The 22,445-nt window shown below is 41.1% G+C and overlaps 1 protein-coding gene across 1 annotated transcript; it reads left to right on the top strand.

Annotated features, from left to right (window-relative positions):
• The first annotated feature begins 363 nt into the window (after window positions 1–363).
• crip1 (cysteine rich protein 1) lies at window positions 364–10,742 on the top strand. The gene is made up of 5 exons (XM_003219876.4): window positions 364–546; window positions 7,459–7,553; window positions 8,729–8,786; window positions 10,266–10,313; window positions 10,423–10,742. Exons 1-4 carry the CDS (start codon window positions 507–509, stop codon window positions 10,304–10,306), a joined length of 234 nt encoding a protein of 77 aa, XP_003219924.3. The 5' UTR covers window positions 364–506; the 3' UTR covers window positions 10,307–10,313; window positions 10,423–10,742.
• Window positions 10,743–22,445: the final 11,703 nt, after the last annotated feature.

Below are 22,445 nucleotides of genomic sequence, written 5' to 3'. Positions count from 1 at the left end.
CACTGCCATATATTACAGTTCAAAGCAGAAAATGTGGGATTTTGTCCAGCTGTGTGGAAAGGGCGTCAGATAACCCGGTTCAAAGCAAATATTGTGGGATTTTCTGCCTTGATATTCTGTGTGGAAAAGCCCTGAGTCCACACGGCCATATTATCCAGTTGAATGTGGATTTTATACAGCTGTATGGAAGGGGCCTGAGAGAGGCGCTCTGAGGCGCTGCCCTTCTCCCTGCCATGGTTCTGGCCGAGAGAGGAGGCGCCTTGCTCGCCTTGCAGGCAGGACTCTCTCGGAGGCTGAGGGAAAGCACGAGCGAAAGGCTGACGAAGCCAAGGAGGGGCGCGTGCCCGCCCTCCCCTCGTGCACTGACGGTACTTTCTTTCCCGCCCGGAGCGAGGCGTGGCCTGCCTGAGTCCTGCCTGGGTCCGGGAGGGCGGCCTCTCCCTTGGCGCCTCAGTCGCGCCTCAGCCTCTCCTGCTCACGGACGCACGTCGCTCGACGGCTGCACTATGCCCAAGTGCCCGCGGTGCCAGAAGGAGGTGTACTTCGGTGAGGGGGAGCCCGTTATCCGCGGGGGTGGTTGGATGGGCTTCGTCGGAAAGGGAAGGTGCCGTCCGTTGCCCTTGCAGACAAGACTCTGAAAGGGACAGCTCTGCCTTATTACCCCGGCCCCTCTCTATCCCGTTTGATTGACAGGGGGCTTCTTGCTGCTTCCCCTTTATAACCCACTTTCAAGGCTCTTATCCCACTGACAGGCTATGTATTGTCGGATGCTTTCATGGCCGGAATCATTGGGTTGCTGTGAGTCTTTCGGGCTGTGTGGTTATGTTCCAGAAGTTTTCTCTCCTGACGTTTCGCCCACATCTGTGGCAGGCATTCTCAGAGGTTGTGAGGTGGCCTCACCTCACTACCTGGAACATGGCCATACAGCCCGAAAGACTCACAGCAAGCCACCCACAGGCGTTTCCTTGCCTGGGGGGTCGCTTCCAGCCCTTTCTTGGAAACTTGTGGGTGTTGCAGGTGATGGCAAGCCCTAGTCAAGGAGGCGGTTTAGGGGTTCAAACCACCCCCTAATTTTTTCATGTAAAAAAAATCTGGTTTGCTCATGAACTTTGACTGGTCAACCAAATCCCCATGCCAAGTCTGTGAAAAGCCAAACTTAGAGCCCCTCCAGAACTATAAGCACTATCTCAACCAAATTTGGATGATTCACACTATCATTACCTACCTTTCTACCAATTTACATTGCAATAGCAGCAATAGCTGACATAGTGGAAGCAACCATAGTGGAAGCACTGCCAAAATGTGGTAGCTGGCAGGTAAAACCCAAGGTGTGGGATGTGGGGGTTATTTGACCTGGATAGTGGGTGAAAATTGAGAAAACTGTAGAAAGGGAGGTGTCTCCCACTGGTTCATCTAATGCAGTGGTTCTCAACCAGTGGGTCCCCAGGTGTTTTGGCTTTCAACTTCCAGAAATCCCAACATCTGGTAAACTGGCTGGGATTTCTGGGAGTTGTAGGCCAAAACACCTGGGGACACACAGGTTGAGAACCACTGACCTAATCCAAGCCCTGCCAAAGAAACCATGGAACAAGAGCAAAGAGAAGAAGCTGTGCCATTGGACTTTAGTGAACAACTGTTTCTGATGACCAAGTGACAGTTCAATTAGTGCAAAATCCACAGACTCCATTGCTAGAATATATATTTCCTGTGGATAAGAAGAGACGTCTAAGATTTCAACCCAAATGGTTCAGCAGATTCCCTGGTTAGCCTACTCATTTTATGTACAAGGTGCGCTCTGTAAGTACGGCACGGTGTTTGGAGGAGGAGTTGGGGGTAAAGGTTCTCATCAGAAGCTTGGTGCATTGGTGGCTAAACAATTGGTATGATAGAGAAATGCAATAGAAGTCTTCGGGCCCTTCCACACTGCCCCTATATTCCAGGATCTGATCCCAGATTATCTGTTTATCCCAGGTTATCTGGCAGTGGGGACTCATATTCCAGTTTAAGGTAGATAATGTGAGTTGGGATCCAGGGATAAAGGATAGTGTGGAAGGGCCCTTCAATAGACACCAAAAAACAGAGTACTGTCAGAATCAGGGGTTATACTCCCCCTGAAGACACAGGTCCACAGTTTGGGTGTCCTCCTGGATTCGGTGCTGAACCTGGAGTCCCAAATGTCGGAGGGGCCAGGAAGGCCTTTGCAGAGTTAAAACTTGTGTGCCAACTGCGCCTGTTCCTTGAGAAGCCAGATCTGGCCAGAGTGATCCTTGCCTTATTTACATCCTATCTGGACACTCTACGTGGGGCTGCCTTTGAAGAGTCCTCTGAAACTTCAGCTGGTCCAAAGAGCTGAGGCCAGGTTGCTCACTGGGGCTGGCTATGGGGAACGGACAACCCTCCTGTTGCAGCAGCTCCACGGCTGCCAGTCTGTTTCTGGGCACAGTTCAAAGTGTTGATTATGACCTTTAAAACCCTAGACCAATGGTTCTCAACCTGGGGTCCCCAGATGTTTTTGGCCTAGAACTTGCAGAAATCCCAACCAGTTTATCAGCTGTTAGGATTTCTGGGAGTTGAAGGCCAAAAACATCTGGGGACCCCAGGTTGAGAACCACTGCCCTATATGGTTCAGGTCCTAGCTGCATCCCCTTGTACGAACCTGCCCAGGCCCTGAGATCTTCAGGAGAGGCCCTTCTCTCAGTCCCACCTCCACCTCAAGCTCGGTTGGTACGAACGGGGAGAGGGCCTTCTCAGTGGCTGCCCTTCGACTCTGGGACCTCCCTTTTCCGAGGGAAGTCAGAATGTCCCCCTCCCTGCTGTCCTTCCAGCGACAGGCTAAAACCTTTTTATCCAGGCAGACTTAAAAAAGAAGCTTTTAAAAATTGTTATGGGCTACTGTGGTTTTATATGCTTTTAATGATGTTAAATACTGTTCTGATACTTGTATATTTCTATATTTTAAGTTATATTGCAGTGCTTTTAGCTGTGAGCTGGTTTGAATCTCCATATGGAGAGACAAAATTGGATATAAATAAACAACAACAACAATAATAATAATAATTAATAATAATAAAGTCAGGAAGCTCTTCCTAATGTTCAGATGGAAACTCCTTTCCAGTCATTTGAACCCATTGCTCCAAGTCCTAGTTTCCAAGGCCACAAAAAGCAAGCTTGTTCCCTCTACTGTATGACAGCCTTTCAGATATTTAAATATAGTGATCATGTCTCCTCTCAACCTGCTCTTTTTCAGGCTGAACAGACCCAGTGCTTTAAGCCACGCCTCATAGGGATTCATGGTCTCCAGATCATTGATCTGAATTAATTATCCAAAATTGATATTGTAGTTGCCCTCCTCTGGACACATTCCGGCTTGTCAATATCTCTCTTAAATTGTGGTGTCCAGAACTGGACACAATATTTCAGTTGAGGTTTACCAAAGTAGACTAGAAGAGCATCTTTACTTCTCTCAATCTAGACACTGTATGCCTTTTGGTGCAGTCCAAAATCCCATTGGCATTATTATTATTATTGCTATTACTATTACTGTATTATTATCTTTATGTATACCCCTCCTTTCTCCCCATGGGGACTCCAAGCGTCTAACAATCCCACACTAGAAAGTTTAGAAAGTGCAATTCAAAAGTTAAAAAAATAATTAAATAGTAACAGCGTGGTAAAAACAGAATTAAAATACAATACATACACTTAAAGTAAAGTGGCCTTTAAAACTCATAATTCTCCCCCACAATCTCACCCAACCTCCTTTTTTTGCTGCTGCCTCAGCTGAGTAGGGTGGAATATAAATACTGCAAATAAATAAATCTGTTAGTAATACTGTGCAGTGTTTGCAGTGGACTCTGCAGAAAATGCTTTAACTGTCCTTCATAAAAAAATATCAGCCTGTTTAGCAAGCCAGGTTTTCTCAGGTACCATATACCTGAGGTTTTGCTGAAACTAAACAGAATCAGAATTATCAGTTTTTCTGTGAGCTAATGTCTCAGGATGCCTTCTAGGGAAAAGAGATTGAGAGAGAGCACTTCTATAGGAAATGCTAAGTTTGTGTGCTCTGAGGCTGAGAGAATCCCACAATATAACTTGCTCTCAGAAGAATTGCAGTGCCAGAGGTTTTAGTTCCTGAAGGGGTTGACAGGCACACCCTAAGAACTAGGGGTTATGAAATCTCAGGGATCTGTGTCACTGATTCTGAAAGTGTGGGTCTCAACCCCAAATGAGGGTCCCTTAACCAACTGTTGGGATTTCGAAAAAAATGGGAACAGTAAACGTTTTCTGAACATCACTTAGGGCCCTTCCGCACAGCCATATACCCCAGAATATCAAGACAGAAAATCCCATAGTATCTGCTTTGAACTGGGTTATCTGAGTCCACGCTGCCATGTGTTCCAGTTCAAAGCAGATGATGTGGGATTTTATTCAGCTGTGTGGAAGGGGCCTTAGTGACTATTTTAGACACTTACATGAATCTATTGTGTAGTGTTTATGGTGGACTCTGCAGAATATGCTTCAGCTGTATGTCATAGAAAGGAAAATTAACCTGTTTAGCAAGCCTTGCACATTCTGATTTATTATCAGTAAATGTTTGATTTTATATACCTATTTTATATACCTGTATATCTGGGATCACGTTAAAATGTCTTGGTCCGAAAGGAGTGGCAAGCAGAAAAGTTTAAGAAGCCTTCTATATTATAGAAGAACTAACTCTAGGTTCAAGGGACAGGAAACACAGCATAAAGAGCCCTTCTCTCGGATACACAGTTTTTATGTATTTATGAGTGCCATGCTATCCTGCATGGCTAAACATACAAATCAGGAAACCACAAATGAAGAGAAGTTAAACAAAACTGCAATAGAAACTAAAGGACACTAGGAAATTATCCAGTCTTTCAGAAATAAAAGAGATGCTGAAGTATGTATGTATGAAAGGATGAGGGAGGGAAGCAGGCATATAGAAATGAAACTGGTTTGATCTGAGAAGGGTGATGGAGTTCTGTGCCCATCCATTATATGCAACTGCAAGGCAATGTGCATGATTCAGTGCCCCTGGAAGGATTGAATGCCCAAATCTGGTTTGATTTGAGATTGTTCCTTCTGTGATTGAGCCCTGGAACATAGGAAGGGTAGCTATGCGTATGACAGATTTCCTTCACTGTAGACTCTGCAGTCTATAGAGTAACCACACTGAATCCCCTCCTGAGAAGCAATGACTGCCTTCCTTCTCTGTTCAGAAAACTTCACCACTGGCTTGTGTTGGTTTTCTTTTTGCATGTGTGTCCTGCTGAACATTAATGGTCAATGTGTTGTTGAAGGTTTTCATGGCCAGAATTACTGTGAGCTTTCCAGGCTGTATGGCTATATTCCAGAAGCATTATCTCCTGATGTTTCACCCACATCTATGACAGGCATCCTCAGAGGTTGTGAAGTCTGTTGGAAACTAGGCAAATGGGATTTATGGAATGTCCAGGGTAGGAAAAAGAACTCTTGTCTGCTTGAGGCAAGTGTGAATGTTACATTTGGCCTCGTTGATTAGCATTGAATGGCCTTGCAGTTTGAAGCAGTTGCGAGGTAACACCTCCCAATAAAGGATTCCCCCAGGTAGGAAGCAGCCAGGCTTTGAAGCTGAAAGGCTTTTCAGTGCTAATCAAGGTAGCCAATTGCAACATTCACACTTGCCTCCAACAGACAAGAGTTCTTTCTCTCTCCTGGACATTCCACAGATATATAAACCCACTTGCCTAGTTTCCAACAGACTTCACTATCTCTGAGGATGCCTGCCATAGATGTGGGCAAACTGTCAGGAGAGAATGCTTCTGGAACGTAGCCATACAACCCGGAAAATTCACAGCAACCCATTAATGGTTAACATGACACCCCTTGGTACTGATATCCATTATTTGTGGGAAAGTAACCAGGGAAGCATTGTACAGAAAAGACTGGCTTAAAGCCGTAGGTTGGCTAATGTTACCTTTTGTCCTTACAGGATGTTTGTTTCACCACCTTCTCAGCTGTTTGTTCAAGGTGTATGGGAGGCAAACCCAATAGGCAAACCATCTTTTGTTTCAACAATATGTTGAAAATCAAATTAACTAGACGGATAAATTCTAGCCGTGTAAAATGAGAAAGTGAATTAGATTTCTTTTCAGATAAGGACAACCTGTACATTTGCTTCTTCCTGTTTTGAATTGAAGTTAAAAATCTTTTGGAAACACAGCTGAGCAAAGCCCCCTCCCACCATGTATAGGACGAGGCATTTATGTTTAAAAAATTCCCCCCAAAAGAGCTAATGTGTCACTCTGAAGAAGGCTTCCTTCCCCTCAAGGCAAAAGTTTTTGAATGTTGGTGTTGGGGACATTTAATCAGTGAAACTAAGCAGGCATATCCTTTTGATAATGCAAAACTGGCCAGCATAGTAGCATCCTGTATTGATGCATATATGAAGTAGCCTCCAAAGAAAGGAATAATGTCCTCATGTCCCAGTTGAGAAGCTGCATATATATTCACACTCTTGCTTTGCTAAGTAGGCAGCTTGCCCATTTGTGTCTTCAGCGTTGGACACAGTCTTGGGTATAATTTTTGAAATGCTAACATGCAGCAGAACAGTCTTCTCTTCTTGTACTGGTCTGTCTTTTTCTAAGTCCATAATTATATGTTTAAAAGCAAATAGGCCAGCATTTATTTTCCTTTTAAATTGCAGGACACAAGCAAGGCTTCTCCTGCAGCTGTTTTATGGATTGTTTCCTTATTTCAGTTCCTGTTTTTGTCTTTGTGCCCTTAAAATTCTTTGGGACATTGTGCATGTGCAAACAAATGGGGGTAAAAAGTAGCAGAGGTGTTCTCCTGGCTTACAGTGGCAATGCTGCCACATCAAGAAAGGAATCTCCAGAACAATCGCACACTGGGTCAGATGTGTCAAGGGTGTGTCCCTGATTGTTCAGTATATTGGCACAACTGTCTTAATGCATCCTGATGTTCATTCCAAATACTATGACTACTGACTACATTAAAGGTATTGCTGTAAAAAGAAGTCTAACCCCTCTCCCTTGGTAAATATTTGTGAACTGTAACTTCTGGGAGAAACTAATCGAAATCACACCCTTTGTATTATCATCAAAGTTCTCTTTATGCCCAGGACTATATACAGAAGGAGAAGGATCTTCAAATCATAGTGGGGTCCTTTGCCTGAAGAATTCTTTCACTGATTTCCAGTGTCAGGTGTGTCCGAATGACTACAGGCACCCATTCAATGTGCATTTGAACAAGCAGGTCACAGCAAATTCCAAAATGTTGCAGTACAGGAGACTTGCCAGAGAGAAAATGTCCACCTGTCTCTTCACTGAAGGTTTAGATAGTGACTGAGAACATTAACAGAATGGATTGGGGATGGGGAAAATTTTTCTCTGTAAGTTTTTGCAATATTTTTGCTAATTTATGCTCTTGTCATGGTAGCTGAAAAGGTCACCTCCCTTGGGAAGGACTGGCATCGGCCATGCTTGAAGTGTGAAAAATGCAACAAGACCCTGTCCGCTGGTGGCCATGCAGAGGTAAGTGCCCAATATTGTCCAGGCAGTCTCTGGGTTATGAACGAGATTCTATAGATATCCTCCTAAGTTGAAATTATATATAAATCAGAACAAATAATTTTTTAAAATGTAACTCCAGATGTGTATGTAATGTATGTGTGTGTTTGGAATAGCACTTTCTATTCCTGGAGCCCCCGGTGGCACAGTGGGTTAAACCCGTGTGCTGGTAGGACTGGTGATTGAAGGTTGGGTTGCTGACCTGAAGGTTGCCGGTTTGAATCCAACCCAGGGAGAGCATGGATGAACTCCCTCTATCAGCTCCAGCTCCATGCAGGGAAGATGGCCAATTCTTTCACACCGGAAGCAACTTGCAGTTTCTCAAGTCCCTCCTGACACGGAAAAAAAAAACTTTCTGTCCCTGTGACAATTGGATTTTGAAAATTTTGGCTTGTCTTGGAAATAAGGATTGGTGATAAAGCTTCAGTGAAGACACCTTTTTCCCATGATAACTCTTCCAGGAGAAAATTTCCCTTCCTAGAGGTAGATGTCCTCTCACTTCCAGTTTTATTCTAGCAGAATTTTATTCTAGCACAAGTTTCCTTGGATTATATAATCAAATCCTTCAAAAAAGTAAAACTTTCAGTTTCAGAAATGTGGCAAGATACTTTTTTTTACGCTGGAATAGACAAACTGCTTTGAAACTTCTTGCATAATGTTTATGTAATGGGACTTTATCAACTATCTGTCTGATGGTTGATCAATTACTCAATAAGAAGATAACTTTGAATGTCATTAATGGCATACATTTATAATTATTATCTGTATATTTAACAGCGCATTTCTATTCCATTCTTCACAGCATTTACAGTGTTTCTGATTTGTCCATAATCTTCTATTTTGTGATAATGTAAACATTTCCCCACTGGAAATCAATATATGTACCCATGGGAGGGAAAGAGTCACATGGAAAGTGTTTTTCTGTAGAATTATTTTGGCCATAAAGATTGCCAGGTTCATGAGTATCTGAAGAGCTGGAAAAGAGAGATCCACAGCTCCAGAACAAACTCAGTTAAGAGGAAGTTGTGGAGTGGACAGGTAGCAGGACATTTTGCATTCCCCTTATCGGTGTCTCCCAAGGACATTGAATGTCGGATGTTGTTGATGCCTCCTCTGAGATGTTTGTATTGTCTCTACAGCATGATGGGAAGCCATACTGTAACCACCCCTGCTATGCTGCTTTGTTTGGACCCAAAGGTAGGATTACAACAAGGAGGGAGTGAGGTGCCGGGTTTTGGGAGACACTTGATTCTTCTAGGATTCTGTAACCCAAGTGCACAATTACATACAGAAGCACAGCAACAGTTCGCTCTTGCACCACTTAGTGCTCTCACAAATTATGTCTCAGCTTGATGTTTCTCTCAAAATATGTTATCTGGATTTTCACCAGCCCTAAGTTTAACTGCTGCCAGCCCTCCTCCTACCTCATGGTTGGCAGTTCCTCTTCCCCCTTCCATGCAATGCGACTGACAAAGCAGCCTGAAGGAGTGAGAGGGAAAGCTACTTTCTCCCAGGCTTTTTTGCCATCACTTGGTATAGAAGGAGGCCCGTTGCCTCTGTAGGTGGCAGTAACAGGGAGGGAGGGGTGGAAGGGAACAGCCTTCCTGCATTCCCAGGTGCAGGATGCGAGCTTTCTTGTGAGTTATTTTAACCCAGGATACAGCTGCATTAAAAGGGCTCTCCCTGGATGCGTTTTGTGTTTGCCCATGTGCCGATCTGACACCACACCAAACGAAATGGTCACTGTAGATGTGTCCTTTTTCATTCATTCAGTTCCTTAGTCTTTTCTTTAGTCTAAGGCAGGAGTCATCAAACTTTAAGCAGAGGGCTGATTTATGGTCCCTCAGACTGTTTGCAGGTAGGGTGGGGGATTATAGTTTGAAAACAACACGAGCAAATTCCTAAGCACATTGCAGATACCTTATTTGTAGTGGAAAAAGAACATGAAAGAATAATACAATATTTAAAATGCATAACAATTTTAATCAACATAAACTTACCTGTATTTCAAAGAGAAGTCTGCTTTTGGCTGATGAGATAGTCAAGTTAATTAGGACTTGTTGTTGTCGTGTGCCTTCAAATCATTTCAGATTTAGGGAGACCCTAAGTCTAAAATTTGAGACGGGGGCTGAGTAAATGACCTTGGAGGGCTGCATCTGGTCTGTGGCCCTTAGTTTGAGGACCCCTGGTTTAAGGTTTAGTGTCTAAAGATTCTGCTTATTCCCATCAAATCAACTTAACCTGCAATCAGGGCAAGGCACGTATGGTGACCCCATTCATTTCATAGAGTTTTCTTAGACAAGGAATACTCAGAGGTAGTTTTGACATGTCCTTCCTCTTTAACAAAGGCTACAGCATCCGTTGGTATTCATTGGCATCCTCACATATATAAAGCAGGGCTGACTCTGCTTAGCTTCCAATGTTAAGTGGGATCTTGAGGGTATGTGGCTTTCTCAATTAGCAAGTGGGAGTCATTCTATATGAAGTTTTTCTCTCTATTTGTATCCCTGAAGAATATTGGAAAGGGAGGTGGTATCAACAGCATCACAATCTCTTAATTTGCCTAACCCAGATGAAATGACTGCCCAGGTCACTGGAGGATGGAGATATTTTGTTTCTTGTGGTGCTTCAGGTATAGAAAGGAGTGTCTAACTCTTTCCCCAACTTTTCTTTCAGGTTTTGGCCGTGGAGGTGCAGAAAGTCACACATTCAAATGAAGCTCAGGTAATTGGCTCAACTTTATTAAATAATGAGGAGAGGGTTGATGCGAGATGTTTTAGGGTGACCTAAGATGTGTTTTACTTTTCTCACAGTGTTCTCTTTTCCTCTTCAGGACTGGAAGGCTTGCTGTGGATCCTGCCAGCTTTAGAAGCAGTGTAACCAAAATGTGCTCCCCTCCCCGCCCCCTCCAGTAGTGAGCTAGTATGTTATAAATGCTTTCTGAAGAGGTGTGATTCTAAATGTTGGAAGATTTACTGTGCTGGGTCAGTTGAGAAATATTATGGAGTGGAGATCAGGAAATGGTTGCTAATAATAGCATGGGAAGCTTCCTGGAAATGAGTTTCAGCCAAAGAAAACTAATCCTGCTTGTAGACCCTTTGCTCCATAGTGGCGATTTTGCCTCAGTAATAAAAGTTTGAGTTTAAAAAGTCAGTCCAAAGAATGTGTGAGTATTTACTGAAGCTCCTTGAGAAAGTCATGGAATTTCTCTTAGAAACCGTTTGGGAGCTCCCTTAGGAATTCACAGTAGAAGAAATACTTGCTGCTGCATTCACTGAGACTTACAGAGAGATGATAACTTCTTTTCTTCCCCCCCCCCCCTCCCCTTATTTTCTTTCTTTTCCTCCTTCTCTTTCTTTTTTCCTCCTCCTCCTCCTCAATTCATTGGTATCACAAGTATCTCATTCTTTTCTTCTTTTCAGAAGTAATTTTAATTCAAAAGTTAAAAAAGTAAAAAAAAAAAGCACTAACAATTCAAAAAGCAGATTTTTTCATATATATAATACAGTATGCAGATAACTTACTGGCTGTTGCAACAAACTACAAAATTAAATCACAAACACACACAAATACATCTACATCAGCACACAGAAATTACACAAACAAACAAGAGATGGGTTGCTGTGAGTTTTCCGGGCTGTATGGCCATGTGCCAAAAGCATTCTCTCCTGACGTTTCTGGAACATGGCCATCCAGCCCAGAAAACTCACAGCAACCCAGTGATTCCAGCCATGAAAGCCTTCGACAACGCATTAAACAAGAGATGGTGGTATCCTGATGTGGATCTCACAACTTGGCCTTACTGAGGTATTCATGTTATACCCATTTTTGTGACTAAAGTGGGCAGCACATGGTGGGGTTGTAAATCTCAGATTTGATGTTCTGTGGATGCTGTGTTAAACCTTGGTCCCAAATTCCTGACATTATTAAGATGGGTGAAAATGGGGACAGCCTTTTCATTTGAAACTATGGTAGATTTCTGATTCAATCTTGACCCCATTTTTACTGCAAGGCCACAAAGCTATAACCTAAAATGTGCATATTTATTTTTCTCTTGTACATATTCCTTATGCCTTCCTTTGAAATTATACTTCTGCAATATGATCTTGCATTTTCCATGCACTCAGCAGTACTCTTCTCTACAAGAATTACAAACTAGTCTCCTGAGGAAAAACGTTAACCCTTTTCTTTACACTCTAGCATACTAGTGTGAAAATTGAAGTGAAGTCAATCCTCTTTCTCTTCCTAGGGGATTAGGGTCCTGTTTTTACTAGTTCAACTCTTGCTCTGTCCCTTGTGCAATAGAAAGATAAACAATAAATAGATTTTGCTCTTGAATGGTTTTTTAAAGAGTGGATAGGCATCACATGTAATATCAACCTCTTTGGATATCTTTCCAACATGCTTTCCAGTGCAAAGCATTTCTTTTGTTCAAGTTCTCCTATCTTTTGTCTGTTCTTTTTATAACTTCATTAAGTAGTATTCCATTTCTTTAACTGTATTTTGCTTCTGATATATTCAGGGATCGTTATACTTTCTGTTTTAGCTGCTCCCTATTCTTTTCTATTTTAAGATCACAGGCCTCTCATTCTACAACTTCCTCTTCAAACCAGCCAACCGTTCAGTCTTCCTTCCAGCCAGGCTGATTTTGTGTGTCACTTTGGGACAGTGCTTAAGGCAAACTTATTAGTGCCACTACTCTAGCTGGTGAACATACAGTAGAGAGAATGCCAAAGGATCAAGCATTAAGGCTTTGCACCAGAGTACAAAAAGAAAAATGTGGTGGATGTACATGGATTCGATCAGATGTGTCAAACTGATTTTCATGTAGGCCATATCAGCTTTATGGTTGCCTTCAAAGGATCATTGAATCCATGAATGGAGCCAACTATAATTTTTATATAGTGGTTGGTGCGCTTTAATTTTTACCTAATTTGGGTCCCCAGATGTTATTGAATGACAATCCCTATCATTTTTGATTATCTGTTATGCAGATCAGGAATAATGGAAATTGCAACCCAAGGGCTCTTGTAGTTCTGAAGTTGGAGAAAATGTTATTTTAATGTCAGACATCACATCCACAAGCTTTGCATCTAAATTCAAACCCCATTGTCCTGACTAAACAGAACAAACTGCAGCTCTCCAGATGCTACTGTATCACAACTTCCATTAGCTCTAGTCATGATTCTAATGATGAGTACAGGAGTTGTAGTCCATCATCCAGAAGGCCATATAAAATGACATGATAGGCTGGATTCGGCCCAAGGGCCCTTGTGTTTGACACATGTGAGTTAGATAGTAGAAAAATAGGACTACTAGGGTCCTAAAACAAAACCAATCTGCCTCCAAAACAGAATCAAACAAGTTGTATCATCCAGCCTGTATTGAGGTATTTTAAAAGTTAGAGCTATAATTATTAAGTGGTAATTTAATTTACAGTTGGTAAAATTAATCAACAATATTTTTAAATTGGGAATTATTTTGAACCAATGGTTTACAAGTTTACAGCACACAATTTTGGGTGTATTTTTGCTCAAAGGGAGTATAGATTAAAATAAAAACATGAAGAGTAATATTTCTAAGGCCACTTTCACACTGCCATATAATCCAGATTTTCAAAGTAGGTATTAGCTGCTTTGAACTGGATTATATGTGTCTACAGTGCTATATAATCCAGTTCAAAGCAGATAATCTGGATTTTATATGGCAGTGTAGAAGAGGCCTAACAATAAGTGAAAACTTCCCACTTTTTGATCTAAAAGTTGACTTTCAGTATTTGGGTAATATGCATATTTTTATTATTAGTAGTAGTAGTGTTTACATCCCACTTTTTCTTTTCCACTCAAAGTGGCTAACACAAAATCCGAACAATATGTAAATTAACCTAAAGCATGTACGCAAATATTAAAATAGAATTAAATATAACATTATTCAGAATACACAGTCAAATCAATAAAACTATTAAAAATCTATCAAACTACATTTATTGCTTGAGGAGATCAAAAGAATGTCATTAAAGAGTAATCTAATGCATGTTTAATCAGAAGCAAGTCATCGTAGTCTTCAATGCTGTAAGTGCCTTTAGAAGTGCCTTTTTGACTATGACTTCTTCATTAGCTTGAAACTCCCATTAGAGATGTGTCCAGAATCCTTATAATGGCATTGTTGATTGAAAGAAAGGTTGAGGCCAACCAGACGGAAGACTGTTGAACGCAGTGAACATCTGCTTTTCAGTTCACAGAAGGACGTGGCAACTTTTTGCCAGAGAAACCAAACTAGCAAGCTGTTTGCAACCCTAGAACCTGAGAAGGAGAGAACATGAACAGGAAACTCTTTATATGTCATTATTTTAGAGGTTTTATGGAAATTCTGGTTGCTATAAACATTTAGTCATCGTTGCTAAACTCAAACTGCTACCCTGGGCGTGGATAGAAACACAGATAATGAATGGAAACAATCAAACAGGAAGCTGGCAACCTTTGCAACGGATACATCGACCAAGAAATAAGAGACAAACTATGTGATCAAGAAAAGTGATAGGGCTATGAACCGGTTGTGTTTGGCTCATTTTCTCCAGATCACATATATTTAATTATCACTCAAATTCTCATTTTGGAAACCAAAGGGGTGGGGAGAAAGATTGATCAGACAATTTCATTTCTTTCTGCCTCCAGTCCTTCAAGGGGCAATTCTTTCTTGAACAGAGAATTAAAAATAACTCCTTACCAAATATGATTAGATGCCTACTGTATATTACATTCTTCATTCTTTTTGTGACCTTTAATCACTGTACAGATGTTGACTGCTGGTTCAGGCTTGTTTGCTATTTCAGGCCTCAGCATTTGTATTATGAGATGTTTGGAGCCACTTAGTCTGTAACTGTGTGAGATTTGCATTTCCTGTTTCAAAGTTGACATTTTTGGAATGTTTTTCATATGTCACTCTAACACATATTTGAGGGATGTTTTTCTCATATTTTTTCATCATAATATTCTTATTAACTGCAGGAAAAAAATACACTTGCTGGTTAACCGAATTTATTTTCATGTCAAGTGGCTGTTTTAGGTCTCATATAAACAAGACTATCCTCTATTCACAGCTCTCAAGGCCTAAATACCCCAAGGCAGTTTCTCCTGTCTGATCATGGTGATTATGTATTTGAATAACAGAGTCCATGTGTATATATCTCTGTGTTCATATACAGTATATGTATATTTACTCTAAAAATACCCTAAAGCAGTGGTTCTCAAACTGCGCTTCTTCAGATGTTTTGGACTTCAGCTCCCACAATTCCTAACAGCTGGTAAAACTGGCTGGGATTTCTGGGAGCTGAAGTCCAGAACACCTGGAGGAGGAGAGTTTGAGAAACACTGCCCTAAAAGTAACCTATTCTATCAGATTTTGGAAGCTAAGCAGATTCACCCTGGTGAGTATTTGGATGGGGGACTGCCAACAAATATCACATGATGTGATATTTCAGAAGAAGAAACTGGCAAAAACATTGGCATACTCCTTGCCAAAGAAAATATGAAATATATGTTCATTACAAGTCAACAGGTGACTTAAAGTTGCATACAGACACACACACACACGCACACACACATGACTCTTAGAACTAAGAAAGTAACATGACGCCTTTGCAAAAGGTACTCCTGGGTTGATACTCATCTCTATCCCATGATTTAAGCTATTGCCAGGGAATGTCTTGCCCATTAACATTCCTTTATGGCCACTGGACAAAGACAAAAGTCTTGGCCCAAGCTCAAGATAATTTGCAAGAAAATATTCTTTGTTTCTCCTGTTGGTGCAAGGAAAGAGAAAAAGCCTAACTAGCAGGTGGAACGTGGGTGGATTTTCCAATTTGCCAGTGACTGGCTGAACCCATTTATGACAAAGGGTAAGGTTGCAACCTGGCTCTCTGTTTTAGGGCTGAGGAGTCTGCAATTGATGTTTAGACAACAATCAGGATTGTTTTGTGCCTGGTCTATCCCAGACCATTTGTTAAAACTCTGGTAGCTATCTTTAAAAGATGTGACTCCTTCCCCTCAGTGTTGTCACTTTTGGTGCATAAAACCATCTGCTGAAATGAGACAGATAATTAGAATAAATGAGAAACAGAAACAATGAGAAACTGTATAAATATTAACATCTGTTTGCTATGAAACATTAGATGCGAGATGTTTCAAAGGCTCGACCCAAGCACAACACATTCCACTAATATTTTTGATTTCTCCATTTACCAAAACAGGGCATATTGATAGAGATGTTTTTATGCTAACACTGCGGATCTGGGAACTGCAAGTCATCATCATAAGTCTGTCACAATATTTTAAGAGAAGCTGGGAAAATTACTGTGATTTTCGATGGGAACAATCTGAAGTCATCAGACATGAACTAAATTTGCAAAAGAGTTTTCCCCAAAGCATGCATTGTTTCTATTAGGAGATTTGAGAACACCACCCATTATACCCAGAGGACTATAAAGAGAGAGGAAACGCCAGACTATCTCCCATCCCCGCCTTTAACCTATTGAGTTCTTTTATGATAGTAAAGACCAGGACAAATGCTTGGCTGAACTTGCATGCTCCAGATCCTCCCCAGTGCTTTTTAATAAACATCCATTAGAAACTAGTGGAGAGCTCTCCAGGACTGGTTCTCTTTCCCAGCCTTTCAGCAGCATAGTTGTTTATTACTAAAAAGGGAAATTTAGAACTCTCCAGTGCTGAGTGATTATAATTTGTGTGCTGCTATGATGTATATTTTCGACATGTGTATTGCCATACTTTTTGCACACACCACAATGTATATGAGATCTATGCTGCCGTTATCTTAGCGGGGATGGCATATTCCCTCGTAGAACTGCCTTCCTCTATTCCCAGCTCTATAACACTCCTTACCTGTAGAACAATGAGCATGAGCTTCCTCCCCAAGTGCATGTTTTCCAAATAAAAGGATTCTCGTTGGGTATCCACACATAGGGGGAACTTTCTTACTTAGATTTCTTCTTACTCCATATGGTCTGGAAACAGATATGTTGATTGAATGTTTGCGTATGTGTGTGTGTGTATACATACACCTTCTACGTCACCTGTCAACTTGTAGCAACCCCATTAATTTCTTAGGCAAGGAATGATGTGAGGTGATTTTGCAAGTTCTTTCTCCTGAAATGTATCCTATGACACCTAGTATTCATTGGCAAGTCCCTATCCACCACGGCGGGCCCTGGATCAGGTAGAATCTGATGCTGTTAGGTTGTTTAGGCCCATTGAATGTAGAGAGAGCTTTGCTCACATAAGTGATTCCACTTTGGGCAGAACTGGCTTCAAGCCACTGAAGTAGGGTAGGCAGTTGGAACAGACAGCTATACTGAAGGCAGGAATCCTTCTCATGAGAGGCATGCAATAGCTTTGGCAAACATTGAATGTTTGCCAATATGTTTTACTTTGCTGTAAGCCAGTGATTCCCAACCTGTGGGTCCCCAGATGTTTTGACTTTCAACTCCCAGAAATCATAACAGCAGGTAAACTGGGGACCCACAGGCTGAGAACCACTGCTGTAAGTCGCCCTGAGTCCCCTCGGGGAGATAGGGCAGGTTATAAATAAAGGTTGTTGTTGTTGTTGTTGTTGTTGTTGTTTATAAGATGATGGGCTATCTCTAAAACCTTTTGGTGTATCTGCTGCATTGATTGAATTGCTATGCAAGTTGGAAGTGAAAAAAACTCCACATAGAAGGAAACACAGTAGAACTTGGGTGGGGCTGGGAATTTAAGGAAAAACATTCTAAGATAATTGCCTCATAATGCTGGTTGCTGTTGATAATGATAGTGATGAAAAGGGTAAGAGAATATTCTAGTTATGACACATGATTTCCACCAATAGATCTTATAAGATCTGGATATCAGTTGAAAGAGAAGTATGTTTGCAGTGATAGAGCATCCAAGTTACATTACTGGCCATCTCCAGGAAAAGCTGGGAGAGGCTCCAACACCAGACAGCTGCTGCCAAATCTGTCTAGATAATACTGAATTAGATAAATGGCCTGGCTTAATACAAGGAAGCAATGGTGGACTGGTTCGAAAAATATTGGTTGCCAGGAGACAAAGGGAGGCCACCTACAAAATATCTGTGCCCGTATAATGTATGTGTCAGCCTCACATAATCCTAAATCAGAATTACTTTTTCAGAGTTATTATATTCTTAAATATAAAGTAGCCTAAAAAATCATATATTGATTTTTATTATTAAAATAGTAATATAAATTTTAGTTGCATACAGTAATAATATTGGGACTTCTATTACATTTTCAAGATTTAAAGATGGGCTTAAAGCCAACCTTAAAAACTGTGGCATAGACACTGAGAACTGGGAAGCCCTGGCCCTTGAGCCTCTAATTGGAGGTCAGCTGTGACCAGCAGTGCTGCGGAGTTCGAAGAGGCACAAATGGAGGGCTTAAGGGAGAAACGTGCCAAGAGGAAGGAGCGTCAAGCCAACCCTGACCGGGAGGCCTTCCACCTGGAAACCGATGTCCTCACTGCGGGAGAACATGCAGATCAAGAATAGGTCTCTTCAGCCATCTACGGACACACCCCCAGGGTGGAGGACAATCATCCTCGAACTACGAGGGATCGCCTAAGCAAGCAGAACTACTACTACTACTACTACTACTACTACTACTAATAATAATAATAATAATAAGAAGAAGAAGAAGAAGAACTTTATTTTTGTATCCCGCCTCTATCTCCCCAAAGGGACTTGGGGTGGCTCACATGGGGACAAGCCCAATCAATATGGATTTAAACGCAATCAGCAAAATTAAAACATTATAGCCACATTAAACCACATAAAACAACATCAACTTGAGCAATTATTATTACTGGAAATTCAGAGGATAGGAATTTGTGTTTAGAACTCTGGGCAGGGCTTATTTGATGGTGTCGGACAGTCATAAATATGGTGGAAGTGCAATAAAAACACTAAAACCTATAGGACAAGGGACTGTGATAAAGTGCAGTAGCTGATAGTGAGGTATAATTGGGGTTTAGTAGTGAGACTACTTACTCGAATGCACACCAGAACATCCATGTTTTTAGGTCTTTACGGAAGGTGGACAGTGTGGGTGCCAGTCTAATCTCCCTGGGGAGAGAGTTCCATAACCGAGGGGCCACCACCGAGAATGCCCTCTCCCTTGTTCCCACCAATCGTGCTTGAGATGGAAGTGGAAGCGAGAGGAGGGCCTCACCAGCATATCTTAGAGGAGGATGTGATCATGAAGATAAGCAGGTCCCAAACCATTTTGGACTTTATAGGTGATGACCTGCACCTTGACCTGCACCTTGAATTGGGACCGGAAACCTATAGGTAGCCAGTGGAACTGTTTAAACAGGTGTATTGATCACTCCCTGTAACTCACTCCAGATATTAACCTGGCCGCTGACCTTTGTACCAGCTGTAGTTTCCAGGTCATCTTCAAAGGCAGCCCCACGTAGAGCGCATTACAGTAATTCAGTCTAGAGGTAACTAAGGCGTGGACCACCATGGCCAAGTCATTAACATTTTAAACACATTGTCTAATGTTTAAGGTGGTCCATTTGCCATCCTGGCCAGTCTACCACTGTACAGAAGTGACTATTCTGAATTGCTTTGGCATGTTATTTGGGGAAAGGTACCGTATTCCATTACCGAGGAAACCAATCCCAAATATATGAAGGACATGAGATATTAAGGCCCACAAAAAGGTAATTAACTGAATTTTCACACAGGAGTGAGGAGACACACTTAAATGACCAGGGGACTGATCTTGGGAACAGTCAGATGAGAAAAGCTTAGGTAAATGAACAAAAAGCCAGCAAGAAACTGCCAGAGATGGTGACAGGTCTTGTATATTGTACCCTTCGAAATGACTCTTAGGATGCATCTATACTAGAAATAATGCAGTTAGGCACAATTTTAACTGCCATGTCTCCGTGCTATGGAATCCTTGGGGTTATATTTTCTTACAAGTTCTTTCATCTTCTCTGCCAAAGAGAGCTGGTTCCTTACAAAACACTAACATCCAGGTTCCATAGTATTAAGCCATGTCAGTTAAAATGGAGGCAATTTCCATTCATTCAGTAGTGTAGATGGCCCCTTAGTTGGCAAAGGGTCTTCAACTACCTCATAGTTCAGTCCAAAATTGGGATGACAATAATCTCAGTGAAGGGGCAGAGTTTCTGGTCTCTTTTGCTTGGTGAAGCCTTGATGCAAATCAATCAAATGGCTCTCTCCAAGACAATGTAAACATGCCAGAGAGGTATATGATTGGTATCTTTCCACTAGATGAGGCATCCTTCTTCAATAGAACCTTAAAGAAAACAAATGCAATAGCATAGAATCATAGAATGATAGAACTGGAAGAGACCAAAAGGGCCATCCAGTCCAACTCTAGCCTGCCATACAGGAACACACAAAGTAATATCAAGGGGTGACTATCCAGCATCTGGTTAAAAACTTGCAAAGAAAGGGACTCCACCAACTCAGAAACTGTGTTTTCTTAATTTTAGTTGAAATCTCCTTTCATGTAATTTGAATCCATTGCTTTGTGTCCTAGGACAGCGGAAAACAAGCTGGTTCCATTTTCTATTTGACATCCTTTTAAATATTTAAACATAGTATCATGTCACCTCTGAACCTTCTCTTCTCCAAGCTAAACATACTCAGCTCTCTAAGCCGCTCCTCATATGACAAAGGTTTCCAGACCTTTATACATTCAGGTTGCCCTCCTCGGGAAATGTTCTAGCTTGTCAACACCCTCCTTGAAATGTGATGCCAGACCAGGACACAGTATTCCAGGTGATGTCTGACCAAAGAAGAATATAGAAGCACAATTACTTTCCTCAGTCTAGACAATGTACTCCTATTGATGCAACCTAGAACCACTGTACTCCTATCGATGCAACCTAGAACTTTTTGAGCTGTGCAGTACAATTATGACTCATGTTCAGATTGTGGTCTACTGAAACTCCTAGATCTTTCTTACATGCACTGTTGTCAAGCCAGGTGTCATCCATCCTATAACTGCACTTCATTTTTTTCTTGCCTAAGTGTAATACCTTGCATTCCTCCCTATTGAAAGTCATTTTGTTCATTCTGGCCCAACATTCTTATCTGTTAAGGTCATTTTGAATTTTGATTCAATCCTTTTGAGGTATTAATTACCCCTAATTTAGTGTCATCTGCAAATTTGATAAATATCTCCTCTACTCCATCATCCAAGTAATTTATGAACATTTCAAAAAGCCGGGCCACTATAGTACTCTATGAATCATATTCAGGATGAAGAGGACTCCATCCTTTGGATTTGGTTGGTCAATCAATTACAAATTAACATAACAGTAGCATCCAATAGTTTGTTTGTTGTTTGGGAGACATTGTCAAATGTTTTACTGAAATCAAGATATGCTACATCCATAGAACACCCTTCATCTACTAAGCATGTAAGTTTATCCAAAACTTCAATAAATATTTAGTGTGGCATGATTTGTTTTGGAAAACAACTAACCTTTAGTGATCATGGCATTCCTTTCTAAGTGCTTACAGATTATCTGGTCAATGATCTGCTCTAGAATATTTTCTGGTATAGATGGCGGAGTGAGAAGCCAAACTCCGATAAAGCAAAAATAGACATAAAATGAAAAAAATATAAACCAATGCAGGAGAAGTAACCACAGCCCACTTGTCAAGATGTGCTAGCCTCTATTAAGGAGTAAGAGGAAGTTTAACATACTTCAGACCAAGAGGAATTGAGGGCAAGTGGCACACAGAGGGTGGAGCCAGAGCTCCAAACAAACTTATTCCAAGCAAGGTTCTGTGCAAGTGCAGCCGTCATACAGAGTCAGACAGGAGGGATTACAGTACCAGGTTAGCATACAAAGGGACTCCCAAAATAAGACTTGGCAATTAGAAAAGGTGGAAGAAAACCTTTCAAATATAAAGTGAAAATACACAAAAATAAACATTATTTCCCAGCTTACTGTAAGTTTCACTTCATTTCAAAAATAAAAATATATTTTTGGTTTATTATTTTTTATTATTTACTTCATTTTGTTATTGCATTCTTTAGTATTTCCATGTCAGCCAACTTGAATCTCTTGGCAATAGAGTCCTTATATAAATTTTAGCCCATGAAATGTCCTGCCTAAATGAGATTTTAAAAATTATCATGTTCAGTTAGCTAAGCTGACTAAAGAAAGTAAGGAATGGTTCAGAATCAGCAAGATTGCTTTTTTAAAAAATTCTAGATGTCCCCTAGCTGTTCTTTACTCAGATACTTTAGATACCTTTTCCAGCCTGGTTGACTGAGCCATTCTGTGTTTTCAGCCACTGATTACTTTTTATTTAACTTTCCTGCCTTTATAAATGTCTGCCTGGATGTCTCTATGGTTGGAGAATCAGTCTGGGTTTGGAGCAAGGAAGATGAGAATACAGCAGGACCCTCCTCTCAAATTCAGAGAAAGGAGGTAGATTGAACACTTCTAATCTGCTATTTCAATTCATGTAGTTGGAGGATTGGTGGAAGAAAAGAAATTGTTTCTTAGCACATTTCTTAGATCTCAAGGTCTGAGGAACAGAGTGGTGCTTGAGCTGAGGAAGGGATTTGTCCACTCTTGTCTACTAGGTACTATATGTTCTATGTGTTTGCTAACCATAAGTGTATAGATTTAATCTGAAATTAAATTGTAGCATGTATCTATTTGCATGCTTGATGAGAATGAATCTAGGCAAGAGTAAATAATGGGACAAGTTTTGACTCTGCTGTAAGTGTAACAAAGTGGTCTAGGAGAGATTGATGAGTTTTTGTTGAACACTGAAATGTGCCCA

Source organism: Anolis carolinensis, chromosome 4, assembly GCF_035594765.1.
Source record: "Anolis carolinensis isolate JA03-04 chromosome 4, rAnoCar3.1.pri, whole genome shotgun sequence".
Lineage (NCBI taxonomy): Eukaryota > Metazoa > Chordata > Lepidosauria > Squamata > Dactyloidae > Anolis > Anolis carolinensis.
The sequence above is the reverse complement of the archived record's forward strand: the minus strand, read 5'-3'. Positions and strand labels throughout refer to the sequence as shown.